Source organism: Notamacropus eugenii, chromosome 6, assembly GCF_028372415.1.
Source record: "Notamacropus eugenii isolate mMacEug1 chromosome 6, mMacEug1.pri_v2, whole genome shotgun sequence".
NCBI classification, from domain to species: domain Eukaryota; kingdom Metazoa; phylum Chordata; class Mammalia; order Diprotodontia; family Macropodidae; genus Notamacropus; species Notamacropus eugenii.
The window spans coordinates 44799390-44815291 of record NC_092877.1 but is presented as its reverse complement, the minus strand read 5'-3'; the positions used below and the strand labels follow the sequence as shown (position 1 = coordinate 44815291).

Genomic DNA, 15902 nt, shown 5'->3' with positions numbered 1-15902 from the left:
CTGTTTCTCCAGGCTTTGTGACTTCTGCAAATTTGATGAGTTTTCCCGTTATGCCTTCGAGTCCAAATCATTGATAAAAATGTTAAATGCCACAGCACCACGGACAGACCTGTAGGCACTTCATTGGAGACCTCCTTCCAATGATACAGACCCATTAATAACTACTCTTTAGGGCTAGCCATTCAACTAATTCTAAATCCACCTAAATAAAATTAAATAATATTTATAAAGTACTCATCACTGCCTGGCACATAGTAGGTACTTTAATAAACAAGCATTTATTTTCCCTTCCTTTCCCAATTAATTTTACTATCATCTTGCCCAGTGGTGCGGAAGCTATGGCCTGGAAGCCCCATGTGGCCCTCTAGGTCCTTAAGTGCAGCCCTTTGACTGAATATTTCACTGAATAAATCCTTTTAATAAAAGAATTCAGGCTAGATTCTAGCTCATATTTTCCCCATAAGAACAGCATAGGCAACTTTGTTAAATGTTTTGCTGAAACAAGTAAGCTTTATCCCTGGCATTCCCCTGATTAACTGGTCTCGTCATCCTGTCAAAATTGGGATAACTGTCCCTCTCTAGTCATATTACGTAGCTCAGGAATCACATCTGCAGGGTATTTCATTGCCCTGGGGTGTACTTTGTCCCAGCCTAAAGACTTGACCTTTTGAGGGCATCAGGGTGCTCTCTTTTCATTCCCTCACGTTCTTGGACTTCAACTCTGTTTATCTTTGTTAAGTTCTCACTAGACAAAAGATCATTCTCTTTGGTAGAGAAAACAAAAGCAAAATACAAGTTGAATGTTGGTCCTCAAATAATTCCAGTCAAGGCCTTCCTTTACTGTTCCCAGAGAGATCTATAGTTATAGGGTAAAAGAAAGATCGAAACTTTTAAGAGTTGTATAAAAAATGTTTTGTTCCATCTACCCTCTTGGTAATGTGTGAATTGCAATGGATTTAGCATCAAAAACCATGGGTTCAAAACCTGGCTCTACTACTGACCATCTATGTAATCTCTGGCAAACCATTTCAATTTTTCTGGGGTTGTTTCCTCATCAGTAAAATGAGGACATTGGACTAAATGACCTCTAAGCCCTTTGGGCTCTGGGTCTCTGGCAAGATGAAGACCAAGTCGTCGCTGTACACTGAGAGACCAATTCAACTTCCCAGAAGTCGCCTAAGACCCTCCTTCTCTTGTCTTTGCTGTAAGTCTTTCCTGTACCTACTGGATGAACTATATTGAGTGTTTCTGGCCATTCTAAGTGGGAGTTGTCATCAGGACATATACCCACACGGTAGGTTCATTGCCTTATGCCTGATGTACCCTTTCATACCTGCTAGAATTCTCCTGCTACAGTTTTTTTATCTTTTCATGTTCGCTGTTATACTTGCAGTAGTATAGTTTTAAAAAGTCAAGCTACCACTTTAAAAAGTGCAAATACACTGTAAGTCCTTCATCTTTGCATCCCTCCCTGGGGGTGCATATGGTTCCAAACCTTCCTCCCTCATCCCCCTCCCACCAGCAACAGTCCTGTCCCTTCTTTGATGTTCTTCTTGACTACCACCGAGCTCTGTTCTTTGTGTTGGACTTAGCATTCATTTCCACACTCAGCATCTTCTGTTTTAATCCTCTTGGCACTGTTCTCACATGACTCTACCATTCTTATGTATTCATCTTCAGTTATCTGCTCTTGCTTCCATCTCTATGCATTTAAAAAAAAAACTTAAGTTGGACAATGAGTTCTGAATGCATTCACAATGGTCCCTAACCTTGCCTTTTCACTATCAAGAGTCTAATCAAAATTTCACCCCTAAGTGCATCTTGCCTTTCTTGGACTGTCTTCCCTCATAAAATTTTAGATTCCTTGATCTTCCCTGTTTTGCCCTTTGCTCCTATTACCATCTAGGCCAGGCAGAACAAGTTTAATCCCTTTTCCATGATCGCCCTTCACATTTTTTGATGTCTTTTATTCTCTGTGTGAAACATCTACAGTCCCCTCATCATGTTAGGTTTCAAACACTCACTATGCTCATCTCCCCTCTCTATGTGTCAGGCATCCTTTCTAAAATGCAGCTTCCAAGACTGAATATAATATTCCAGGTATGGTCTGGCCAGGGTATGGGATGGGACAAAAATATTACCCCACTCTTGATCCTGGAAAATCCTGCCTCTCTTAACGCAACCTCAGATTGCATTAAATTTGGGGATGGTTACATTACACACTAATTTACATTGAGCAAGCTGGCTAAGATAACCCCCAGAATTTCTTCCAATGAATTAAGGCTGCTTTGCCCTCATACAGCTGATTCTTTGAACTTGAGGACTTTACATTTGTCATTTTATTAAATGTAGACCATCTATGCTCTGCCCCCACCTCATACCCCCACTTCCTAAATATGAGGAAAGGGAAAGTCTGTCTTTGAAATGCATTTAGCGAGAGGGAATCTGGAGACAGATGTCTTGAGAGGTGAATTCCCATGGTGATACTACTGTGAGGAAAGTGCTTTAAAGCACTATTAAATTTGAGTTGCTATTATCAAAGCAGCCCAGACAATTTCTCAGGTTCTTTCCTACTACCCAGACGGCCAGTGAAATCTCCCTAGTGATCTCCAACCCTCCTGGAAACATTATTCAGACAGGACTGGTCCTCTGCAATCTTAGGCAAAGCAGAGGGAAGGGCAAGGGAACTAGGAAGAGGCAAAAACACACACAATGGAGAAGAGAAACCCCAAATTATCGTGTGCAGGTTTGCTTTACATCACGACACTGCAAACTTGTTCTGACTTTCCTAGAATATGGGGTTGGGTTTTTCCAGGTCACCAGCACCAAAGCAATCTCTTACTTGTTCAACACACAATAACTTGATGTAGCTGGCCCTAGACTACTCCACCTCTGCCCCTGCCATACTAGCACACTCACTCTGGGTGGGCTTGATAATTTCTGGGGCTGTTATATTTGCCTAGGAGCATGACTCCAACTGTCTCAAAACAGTCTTGTGTACTTGAGATGCTGGTATCATTATTCTGACCTGTCAACATTTTTCTGGGCTGTGATTTTGCTTTTACAACTTGTCAGCCAATGATTCCAAGTACATGTAACAGACATTCATACACTAAAAGAGTCATACGTAGTTAAGCTTTTCATTCTCAGGAATTGAAAGTAAGTAACAAATGGAACCCTCTCCAGCTCAATTTCTTTCTAATAATCTGAATTCCCTGTGTCAGAGCCCATCTCTCCTTGCTGGAGGAGAGCTGACTTATGACTGGATGCCAATTTTTCAGTAACACAATATGAAATCTCAAGGCTAAAGATAAATTTAGGTTGTTAGTTACTTACACACTTGCAATTTGCCAATTTAATATAATGAAAGACAGGTAGGACCAAACCCTTTGGTCTTGACTCCCAGAACCAGTATCCTTGCCCCTTCTCCTTCATGGAGAGTGATCCTATTGAAAGGAGTAGAGGTGACCAGAGTCAGGGATACCGAGTCAAGGTCTGAGTCACAATACTAAGTGTGTATCACATGATTCCACCTATTATCAAACCTCACTATTTGTTTTCCTCCATTCTCTGAAGATGTTTCCATTTAAAACCCAAAGGAAGGAAAGCACTTTTGGCTGCTCTGGGCAAAGCCAAGGACCTTAGTTCCCAAAGCTCTGGGGGAACACTCAGTTGGCCTTTATTGAACTTCACAAGTTTTGTGAAACTGCATTTTTATTTTTTAATACAAATACCTTTACTATCTTATTGAACACCTCCCATAAAGGAATATTTTAGTCACTCCAAGTCCAATCTGGGGAACCATCCTAGAATATGAAAGACTTGGAAAAGACCTGAAAAGTCATTTAGTTACTATCCTATAACCTCCACAACATCCTGGAAAAATCTTCTTCCACCTTCCACTAGAAGCCCTCCAAAGATGGGGAACTCACTATCCCAGCACAGAGCCGGACACTCAGGAATCACTTAATGAATCCCTTATCTATCTATCCCACTTCAGCCACTTAACTGTGGCCATAGGCAAATCACACTTAATATCTCTGATTCTGTTTCATCTATAAGAGTACTAATAACCTCCCTGAACATTCTAGCACTGAAATGTGGCTCCCTCCCCACTATACCATTCAGCAACTTTCACCCAATAATGGACCCCTTGTTAACAAAACTGAATCTGTTTAGTCCTATCTGGCCCAGGAAGATAGTGTGGAATGGTGGGGAAAGCACTGCCTCTGACATCAGAGGACCTGGGTTTCAATCCTCCCTCTTACGCTGACTACCTGCAACCTTGCACAAGTTACTGACTTTCCCTGGGTCTCAGTCTCCTCATGTGCAGAAGTGGGGAAGGGGAGGAGCTTGAACTAGACAACTTTCCCTCCCCTAATCCTTCTTGCATAGGATGCCCCTTTAACTATACATGATGACATCTGTCATCTTCCAAGCCTCTTCTTCTCTAGGGTATCTCCAATCCGGCCCATCAATCATTACAGAACAAGTTTTTGAATCCTGTGGCCTTCTTGGCCATCTTATCCCACATGTGCTCTAGTTTAATGTCCTTCCTGCTAATCACAATGTTAAAAATAACATAACCACTAGCATTTATACAGTGCTGTAATATTATCTCATTTGATCTTCACAACCCCACAGGGAGGGAGGGGCTATCATCATCATCCCCATTCTGCAGGTGAGGAAGCTGAAGAGAGAAGCTGGTGACTTGCTCAGGAACACACTGGATTTGAATTCAGGTCTTCTTGACTCCAGATTCAGTGCTTTATGCACAAGGTCGCCCAAGCCAGAAGACAGAGGGGTTGTGACCTGTGAAAGTCTGGACAGGATGTTTTTAATGATGAAGACTGAGACATTAGAGGGTGTAGCTGTCATATCACATTGATGACTCATGCTGAAACCTCCAGGTCTTTTCACAGGAACTGCCACATCTTACTGTCCCTGTCCTTGTTTCTCTCTAGGAAAGTTTCCAAGTGTTGGTAGGACCACCGTACCCCCTGATTCTCAGGTGAGCAGGCTTAGCTCAGGGATGTCGCCCTAAGTAACAGAGGGAGTAGGAGGGAGCATCCTCTCTCCTCCCTGACCTTCAACCAGCCAAGGGCAATGCTGGGCACCAGCCTCCTCATTAATAGTTCTCTGGTTCTTTGCACCTGTCACTTGAAAAATCAGATGGTCTTCCTCTCTTTCAGTTTCCTCCTACTCTATCTTCTCGGCTTAGGATGTCCTGTGACTGCAATTCAGGAATTCAGCTGCCTGCTGATGCTCATGGATGGTCATATGGTTATGCTCATGACTGGGCCATCTCATGAATAATCACAGCAGGGTTGGTTAGACAGATGCATCTGCTTCACATGCACCACAGTCCAAGTGAGGATGTATCTTCTCCCTCCACTTCTTAAGCCCCTCAGAGTCAAGTGCATTGAGCGACTGGATTAAGTTGAAAACTTTTTAAGATTGTCATTAATTAACAAACAAAACTGAGTCATATTTATAACATGTTTACAGTAAATTAACAAAACCAGAAGTTTGTAAACTGATTTGTGTGAAGGGAAAAGAGTCATGGTTTGTAATCAAATTTAATATTCTGGAACAAAAGTAGTACTTTTTCAAATGGTCAAAGAGTCTGTCTTTCTCTTCCCCCTCCCCTCATCTGTCCCCTACCCAATCTCAAACACCAAAAGTCACTTAGAGTCAATCTAAATTCAAGTCAATGAGGTTGAAGATTTTTTTTTTAAAACAACTGTTAGAACTCATAAGCCATAAATAACTTTTTATCTTTTTCTGGAATGATCTTCTTAGTAGTTAAGCTTATCTTTCATTACTCAAATCCAGTCAGCAATTAATAGGCTTTTTAAAAAGTACAGTTCTCTTCTGGCATATTTAATAGACTAAGGTTTTATGAGATTCGTTTGGTCCATGGCTGTGAAAAATACACAAATAGTAGCTGTCAGTAATAGATGCATTCCCTCATAGAGAAGTTTTGGAGAAAACACACTCCATATAAACAAATGGTAACGTAGGGACGTCACTAGGATGATGTACGCAGATACAGGGATGGAACATATCACTGCATAGCAGAAGCAGGCATGACTCATTGCTGAACTCCTGCTAATGAAGAAAAAACCATGAAGAGTGTTAATGTTATTATATACTACACACTCACACTTTATCTTAAACGCAGCTATTTAAAAAGTAATCAATAATCTAATTTCCACAAATGACCCCAAGGAAGACTATTAATTTTTACTTCTCTAATTTATGATAATTCATGGTAACAGCCTGGGTGAAGTCAAATTCCACTTCTGCAGTAAGTATCATTAAAAAAGCATCTGCTAAGCCAAAGAACAGTGTAAATGAGAATTTAGGAGAAATGCTGAACTTGGTCAGGAACACAGACTTTTAAAGTACTTTGGTATCATCTATTTGAATACTAACAATTAATGTGATTATTACATAGGACTTTTCTCCGTTATTTAAGGATAGACCCCATGACTTAATAACAATGTTAGTGGTTAGTTGTTTAAAAATAATTAACCTGTAATCCTTTAAAATTATTCAGTAATTCAAACTGTCACTCACTCAGACTGGTCTTTCTCCAAGTTATTCTGAGATTTTAAAATAATCTTAAAATATTAGGGATTAATAAGCCTGCAGTCTAATGTTCTATAAAGGCCAAACTTAATTGACCATCCTGTTGTTACAACTGATGCTTAGGTAGAAAAGAGTCTTGGAGTCAGGTCCCACAAAAACTAAAGTTATCAGAAAGTCATTTTCCAGGGTAGAAATTGGATTAATGGATTAACATGACAGACTTAAACAAAGGAAAGCATGTTTCCCAAGGCAAAGAGAAAAGCTAAGCTAACACGCATAGTATGCATGCCAATGAGAACTAAATCTTAGTACTTACATAGACAAAATGGTGGGATATACAACTCATACTTGTGTTCAAAGTTTAAAAAGCTATAAATGAGTCTTTTAAAGATTGTTTTACTTAGATCATGGTTACAATGCTCAGCATACTAACCTGTGAATGTTAAATTACAGTATAGTGTAAAAAGATCTTAATCTATACAAGTCCACATTAAACAGTGACAGGTTTTTGTTGAATCTCTTCTTGTGAAAATGATTTTTCATATATCCATGTGGCACAGATTACAAATCCCTACCCTAACGGAGATCCCTCTTCCTACATACCAAATGGTGGACCAACGCCTGCCTGAGTGTAAGAGTCTGGCCAAAGTGTGAGGGGGACGCCGGACTAGCATTTGGCGGACAGCAAGGGCTGAGTCACGGCGCTGGGCTTGGCCTAGGCCCCAGGCTTCCCACAGGCCAGGAAACCTGGGGATGGGCATGGGAGGAGGGGGAGGAAAGACCACTCCTCCCCTTCCTCCACCTCTGCCTTTTGGAGGTCTTTGAAGAAGCAATCTGGGATAATTTGTATAATCCAGTCCAACTGCCAGGGAGGAAGATGAAAGGTGGAAGACAAATAGGGAGCAGGATTTGCCCTCGGAGTCCCTGGACTAACAAGAACTAAAGGCCCGTTGCTCAGGGACGGTAAGGGGGAGGGCAGAGAGAACAGTCAAAATAAGGCCAATTCAGAGGAGAACACAGACTGTACAGTTAGTCCCCAAAACAAGTCATTCGCATTGCTATGGGGGGGGGGGGGGGTAGGGTGCTGTGCAACCTAGGTATAAGACAAAAGGTTTCAGAAACTGAAGGCACAATGGCCACAGGCATAGAAACGTTAGCAGAGCCAGCCAAGCCAGCCGAGCCTTCAGGGTGATTTTCCTGTAACAGTAAAATGCAAAAGATAAGTTAAATTGCTTAAAAGAGTCACCCACACATGCCTGGAAGGGCTCTGGAGGACAGCAAAAGTGGTGGGAACTGGGGATCCTGGACACCTGGTAGGACTGAAGGAGAGATGAGGGTAAACAGTGACTGGAAAACAGAGACTGGGAGAGTCTCCGGCATGAGACCAGGAAAACAATGATGTGGAAAAAGGAATCCTTGCCTCCCCCTCTGCTGGGCCGAATATAGGGCAGGTCTCTGGGGAAAGTGGCCCATTCTCTAATGCAGACGTGAGATCCTAGAGCCTCAGGTTCCCCCAGGTGAGGGGGAAAAAAGCAAGGTAAGTGAGAGGTTCCTAGGGCCTGGTACCTCTGACACAAAGATTTCATGCACAAAGGTACTGCCTTCCTCTAGTGATTTATTTTCAATTGTAGATAGCTTGTCTGTTCATAGTTATTGACATATCTTGCCCATGAAGAGCGTGAGGTTCTTGAGACAAGGAACCTTTCTTTGTACTCCAGTACTTAGCACAGGGCCAGGCACATAACAGGTAGAGCAGTACACATCGAAAGTACTGCCAAATTGGGAAGAACTACAGAATATTTTGCAGAATGATAGAAAGAAGGCTTCCCAAGATCTACTTTCACATTGTGAAGACTGAAGAAGGTGCAGCAGCAACTCCATTGTACGAGAAACTGATTTTCACATACCAAAACCACCCAAGTCAATAAAACCATGAGGCTCCAGGGAATACCACACTGAATGATGTAGAAACACAGTAAATAAAAAAAAGGCAACTAAACCCACAAATGTTTTTTTAAAAAACAGAACATGCCCAAGGGTGAAGGCAGTCAGCTACCCTGGAAGCCAGGATAAGTAATCCCAGTTCATAGGTAAATAAAACATGAATTTCAATGAGTAACAATGCACAGCACCCAAATCATCTATACTTTTGCTATCCAGATGCATGCAGTAGTCTTAAGAGATCATACACAACCATCACCAACATATAAATAAAGGAATGAGTTGAAAAGGAGATGAACAAGCTAAGAGTGCTATTAAATCATTTGCATTATGAACTACAAGATACAACAGAAAGCATGATACAGAGTCTGAGGAATTTGGCATCAGTTAGAATAGGCTAACTTTCACTAGCAGCTGAAAAACATGCACACGATGGGACCATCCTAGTAATCGAGCGCTGGACGGCCTCCTCCATCCCAAGGGTGACCCACACAGCAGCAGCCTCCACTCCACAGCTGAGGACATGCACAGATTAGGGGATGGGAATTAGTCAAAGCTGTCACCAAACTCCTGAGAGCAAACGAAGGTGCTGAGGCCTAGGGAGTGGAGAGAACATAATGAGAAGAGAGACTGCAAGTGGTGATCAGAAGGAAGTGCAATAAGCCATGAGAAATCTTCTTGCCTTCAATGGCAACAGGTTTCATTTTTATTTGTAGTCCCTTATACATTCACTGTCTTTCCACCGATATACCAGCTGTACATTGCATCTTGCTTGCATACCATATTCTCCACAGAAAACAGAGACAGACACAATCTCAGGGTTGGAAGAGACCCCAGAGATCATCTTAGCATGACCTGTACCTAAAGCACGAATTCCTTTTGCAGCCTCCCTGACAAGTGGTCCTCTAGACTCAGCTCCAGTAAAGGGGAATTCATGAAGCAGTCACTGAACTTTCTGGAAAGCCCTGATTCTTGGAATTTTTTTCCTCAAGCTAAATGAATATTCATCTTCTTGCAACTGTATCTATCCAATAGGGCTCACCACCACCAACATAAACCGAACCCCTCTTCTATATGACAATTTATCAAACACTTCAAGATGGCCATGAAGTCCTCCCTACGTCTTCTCTCCCATAACATACATTGGAATCCTTTTAACTCAGTCTCCCTTCCCTGGACATATTCCAGCTCATAAACGTTTTTCTTGAAATGCAGCACAAGATCCAAATAACATTCTCAATGTGACCCAATTAGGGCAAAGTTCTCCAGAAGTACTACCTCCTTTGCTTTGGACATGGTACTTCTATTAACAAAGTTTAAAGAAACACCTGCCTCCTCATATCATGGAAGGGACCTGAGGATCCCAAAGACTATGTGAGCAAGTCCTACCAACCTGCGCAGGCTTTAAATGCAGTGATGTACTGTGTCTTCTGAAATCCTCCTGAATGTCTCACAGGCAACTCAAACTCAGTGTCTAAAACAGAATTCATTATCTGTCCTCCACCCTTATCTGTCTTTCCTCTAAATATCCCTATTTCTACTATTTTTGTTGAGAGCACCACCATCCACAAAATCATCCAGGTTTATAGCTTTGGCAGTCTTTGATTTTTCACTTTTCCTCCTTATCCAATCAGTATCTGACAATCAGCTGACAAGTCTAACCCCATCACATTTCTTCTCTCCCCCTCCCATGGTTACCAGGCTCTTATCCTCTCTCTCTTGTACTACAATCGGTTCCTAATTGGTTTCCCTGCCTCTATTATGTCTCCTCCCCAATCAATCCTCCATACAGCTGCCAAATAATTTTCCTAAGGCAAAGCTCTGACCATGTTACTCCTCTACTCAAATACCTTCAGCTTCTCCCTGCTGCTTACAAGAACAAACTCCTTAGCCTGGCATTTAAAACTCCAAAATTTGGCTCCTACCTACCCTTTCAGATTTATTTCACAAACTATATTCCTGCCAAAATGAACCTCTAGCTGTTCCCCAAACCTGACACTCCATCTGCACCTTCATACATTGGCACAAGCTATCCCCATGCCTGGAATGCCCTCACTTCTTATCTCCCCCTCTTCTTGTCTTCTTTCAAGGCTCAGCTCTTCCTCTTCCTGGATACTTCCCAGTTATCAGTGTTCTTTCCCTCCTCAATTTGCCTTGTATTGTGCTTATTTGTGCATACATTGTATTCTGCTGCCTCCCCCAGAAAATATGTTCCTTAGGGGTAGAGGCTGTTTCATGTTTACTTTGTATCCCCAGTGGTCAAGGCAAAGCCCAAGGTAGGAGCTTAATAATTGGCTGTTAAGTTGACTGGCCTGGCGAATCATGGGAAGGTTTAATATTAAGTATTGAATATTTGCCCAAAGCAATTCATGAAAACTGTCAATAAAGGCAACCAAGGAGCTAACGTGCATTAGTGAAAGTGCTGCTTCCAAATAAGGGCTCTTCTGAAGTACGGAAGTAAAGCTCATCAGTTTTTCTGGTGGTTAACTCCTATTGAGTTAGTGGTTCACCAAAACTCAAGTCTTTTTTTTTTTTAAACAAACTGTTTAATCACTAAGGTGAAAATGTAGGAATGTATGTGTGGAACCTATATAACATTGCACACCGTCTCGGGGAAGGAGTGAAGAAGAGAGGGGAAAAAATATAAGATATATGGAAGTGACTGCAGAAAAACGAAAACAAATAAAATAATTTAAAAAACCCCCCAAACTGGTCAGCCATCTTGCCCCCATCTTGTACTTGTACGTATAAGATTTTAGATTTATCTGTAATAAATTTCAAATTTAAATAGGATTTTACTCATTATTCAAGTCCATGGAGATCTGGGATCCCTATTCTGTCACTGAAGGCTCTACCTACCCCTCCCAGCTTTATGCTATTTACAAACTGGATAAATGTGCTGTCATCTTTCAAGCTAGTGATAAAAATGCCGAACACAATGAGATCCCAGACGGATCCCTGTGGCTTGCCACTAGTAATCTCCCTCTGGCTAACATAAATTTCTTAATCAATTCAATAGATTCATCCCTCCTTGGGTCTGGTTATTCAGCTAATTCCATTTTTCCATCTTGTCCAGAAGGACATGGTATGAGATTTGGTCAAAACCTTTGCTGAAATTCTGGTTTTCCATACATCTGACATTTCCTTGATCCACCAGGACCCTGGTCAAAAAAAGAAATTATTTTATTTTGACTTGATTGTTTCTTAATGAGACCATGCTTAATGAACATGCCCACTGCCTCCCTTTCCAATTACTTACAAACCAGCCCTTTAAGAATGATTTCCAGAATCTTCCCTGACATCAACATCAAATCCACACGGCTAGAGTTTGCAGAACCCAATTTTTTCCTGCATTTGAAAATTGGTACAGATGTTTGCCAATCTGCAGTTCTAGGGGACCTTTCCTATTCTCAGTCCTATGAAGAGTGAGTTAGTGAATCTATGTTACTAACACTTTCATTACCCTTGAAGGTAATCCACCCAACCAGCTCACCTGAAATGCTCTCTACTCTCCTCACTTACATCAGGTTTCAATTTCCTCAATTATTTTCCCTCTCCTTTTCAATGTAAAAACCATTTTCATTAAGAGAGGAGACAGAAGCCAAGCTGAACAGTTGTGCTCCCTACTGCCACATTCCCATGAGCCCCAAGCATGCACTCAGCCCTTTCTCATTCTTCCTGCCTCCAAAAAGCTCCCAAATCTCTTTCTGTCATCCTCAGCATTTCTGCCAAGCCTCAGCCCAGCTCATCCTGTCCTTGTGCTAACCTTATAGGACCGTGTCATCCTTTTGTATTTATCTCTGGTTGTGGGCCCTTGATGCTACCTTTTGTACACATTCTTTTAAAATGGGAGCTCAACAGAGAGCATGAAAGAACCTGACAGTGGGCACATTCACCATGCAGGGAAGGCAGACTGAGAATGATAAGTGAAGAAATTCTTTGGATTAAAGTCTGAGTTTAATTTTAGTAAAGGAGGAGTAAAAGGCTTAGTTTTATCTTCTCCACTGGGTCAGAAGCTTTCAAGAAAAAAAGATCTGAAAAGTGAAAGGGAGTGATTATGGAAAAACTAGCAGCACCACAGGCAAGGGCTCTCACTGGTTTTCATTTTTTCATGTTATTGCCTCCTCTGACCCTTCAACATGCAGCTTTTATCCAGCTCTTCTATGGAAACTACCTTCACCTAAACTGAGGAATTATGCTCTTGTTGGACTAAAGACATAAGCTCCTCTATTGAAAAAAAACCAAACCAAACCATTCAATTCTCCTGAATTCTCATTTCCCATTCTATTTGTCTCCTTCCTTAGCTTCCACTGTGCAACACTATCCTATTTTGCCAAGTTCTCTGATCACTTATCTAATCTCCTTCACTACCCTTTTTCTGGATCTCTAAATATGGGCATTCAAAAGACTAAATCTTCTCCTTTTCCCCATTGCCTTCCTTTGAGAACTCGTCTGATCTCAAGGCTTTACCTCTCCCTAGAAGGATCTTTGATGGATGTCCCACTCTGACTTTTCCAAACTCTGGCAGCTTCTACAAAGCTGAAAAAACTTTGTATATAGTTCCATTGACAAACTATGTTCCCAAGTTAAATACGGAGAGGCTCATCAGCTATAAGTAGTCATTAAGTTGTTCATTTTTCAGCCAGGGCAGACCATGAAATAGAATTTTTAAAAAATATTACAAATTGGCACTCAGTCCTGGATAGCTTCTTGTACAGCGGATAATCAAAAAGTGGGCAATGGGGTAGTAAGAAACACAGCTTTTAGGTTATATAGAAATAGTAACAACCATTGGTAAAATAAATATGAGGCTTTTGGTTAACATCCAATAAGTTTATACACCACTGGAATCACAATTAAACTAACATTCTGTTAGAAATTAAACCAACAATGAGGTAATGGACAGATGATCCTAGAATGGTGAACAAAGGAGCTGACAGAGTTAGTTTTATCACATGCTAAAGAGCAGCAAAAACATTTCAAGAGATACTGTTCATCACTCTTTGAAACGCTCCTTGCGAGGAAGGAAGATAACTGGTTTACTACCAACATCTGTTTAAGAGATTGGAGACACAAAAACATTCTATGGAAAATCTGTCAAGATACTACAAACAAAGGCAACCTACACTTTGATACATGCCAATACCAATGAGAAGGTATGGCAAGAAGGATGGCAAAAAATGCTGGTAAAGAAATTAAGAAATTCAGAGGTAGAGGCTTGTGAATTATTTGCATCTGAATGTAATGAACTCTTTTCTTAAAAAGAGTGAGCAGCAGTCTTCAAAATCCTCTGGTATTGGTTTAAAAATAGAGAAACAGATCAGTGGAACAGACTAGAGACAAGGGGAAATTAAAAAAAACCCAAAACAACAGAACTCAATACACCGATGTTTCAATAAATTACCTAGGAAAAAACCCCTTATTTGAATAAAACTGCTGAGAAAACTGGAAAGCAGTCTGACAGAAATTAGGTTTAAACCAACACCTTATTCCACACCCCACAATATACTCTAAATGGATATGTGACCTTAACATTACTATAAAAATATCAGAAGAGAAGTAGATCATATACTTCTCCCCGCTATGGATAGAAGATGTATCTTAATTACACAAGAAACAGAGGCAATTACAAAAGAAAAAAATTAATAACTATGATTAAATAAAACTGAAAGCTTCTGTACCGACCTACAAATTGGCAGAAATGACAAAAACAGCCATCGTCAATGTTAAAGAAGTTGTGGAACGATAGGCACGTTGTTGGAGCTGTGAAATGGTACAACCATTCTTTGACATTCATTTTTAAATTCTGAGTTCCAAATTCTCTCCCTTCAGCCCCTCCCCCACACATTGAAAAGGCAAGCAGTATGGTACCCATTATCCATGTGAAGTCATACAAAACATATTTCCATATTAGCTATGTTGCCAAAAAAACAAACAAACAAACAAAAAAAATGTTTCCATCTGCACTCAAGAGTTCATCAGTTTTCTGTCTGGGGGTGGAAATCGTTTTTCATCATGAGTCCTTTGGAATCATTGTATATTGATCAAAGTAGCTAAGTTTTTCACAGCTGATCATTGCTACAGTTTTGACTACAGCAATCTGAAATTACACAAATAAAGGGACTAAAATGTCCACACCCCTTGAACCACTACTGGGATGATATCCCAAAGAGACCATTGATAAGATTGTTGAGAACTCTTCCATGCACAAAAGGAAGTGACTACATCTTAAAGAGCAAAAAATGACTAGCTGCTAATGTGGGATTCATTTCAGAATCATCTGTGCTTTAGGTCTTTAGGTGTTAGGTATCTAAGATAAAAAATCCTTGGCTGATTAGAAGCAATAAAGATGATGAGAAGATGCATCCAATTTCAGCACTTAGACCTATTTAAATCAACTGCTAGCTGGTAATGTGCACACACACACAGACACACAGACACACACAGAGACACACACACACACACACAGAGACACACACACAGACACACACAGACACACAGACACACAGACACACACAGACACACACAGACACACACAGACACACAGACACACAGACACACAGACACACAGACACACACACACACACACACACACACACACACACACACACACACCCCCCACCAAAGGGGCAAACTAAAAGAGTCCAGGCTGCCTCAGCTTAATCAATCTTTGCCAAGAGACTCAATAACCACAATAACCACTAGTTTAGCGCACAAGGTCATTTGCAAAAGATTATAATGAGGAATGATAGAAGATTATGAATAGCGCTGCCTCACAAAATACCAAAAAGCAGTGAAAGTAAGCCTTTGGAAAAACCTGGAGGTGAGGGAATTGGATCATATCATGAGTTCAAGAGCATTTTACAAATGAAAATGGCACCCTCCCACCCCCAGAATGTGAAGTGGAACAGAATAGTGAGGTATTATCACAATTGCTGAGAGAGTAGACTCCCCACATTTGGTATCCTACTTCTTCAGTACCTGATAGCCTATAGCCTATGAGAAGAAGCAGAAATGGCACTCAGAAAAAGGAAACCCAGAAATGCAGCACATTCTAAGATCAAGAATGTGTTAGAGAAAATCATGCGCAAAGAGACAATTTTAATTGCAATCAGGGATTTGTTTTCCAGACACCTCAATGCAATCCAACAAGCACATATGAAGGGTCTACTGTGTACATGGCACTGTGCTAAGTGCCAGGAATACACAGACAAAAATTAAAGTCCTAGTTCTATCCATTTCCTTCTGGGAAGAGATACAAAACGTTCAAAGTAGTCTAAAGAAAAATGAGCACTAACTGAAGGTGAGGGAGATCAGGAATGGTTTCATGGAAGGAAGACAAGGATTCTAGCAGCTAGAGATAAGGA

The 15902-nt window shown here is 40.9% G+C and overlaps 1 protein-coding gene across 3 annotated transcripts in view; it reads right to left on the bottom strand.

Annotated features, from left to right (window-relative positions):
- Positions 1-3696: 3696 nt before the first annotated feature.
- PIGG (phosphatidylinositol glycan anchor biosynthesis class G (EMM blood group)) overlaps positions 3697-15902 on the bottom strand; it is a 93651-nt gene continuing 81445 nt past the window's right edge. For 2 of the 3 annotated variants that reach the window (XR_011969388.1, XM_072619721.1), the window contains one exon: positions 3697-6111. Coding sequence is in view for 2 of the 3 variants with exons in the window: in XM_072619721.1 (XP_072475822.1) it covers positions 5892-6111 (220 nt within the window). In the remaining variant the exon portion in view is untranslated. The remainder of the gene's footprint in view (positions 6112-15902) is intronic. The other variant, XM_072619722.1, reaches the window with a different exon arrangement.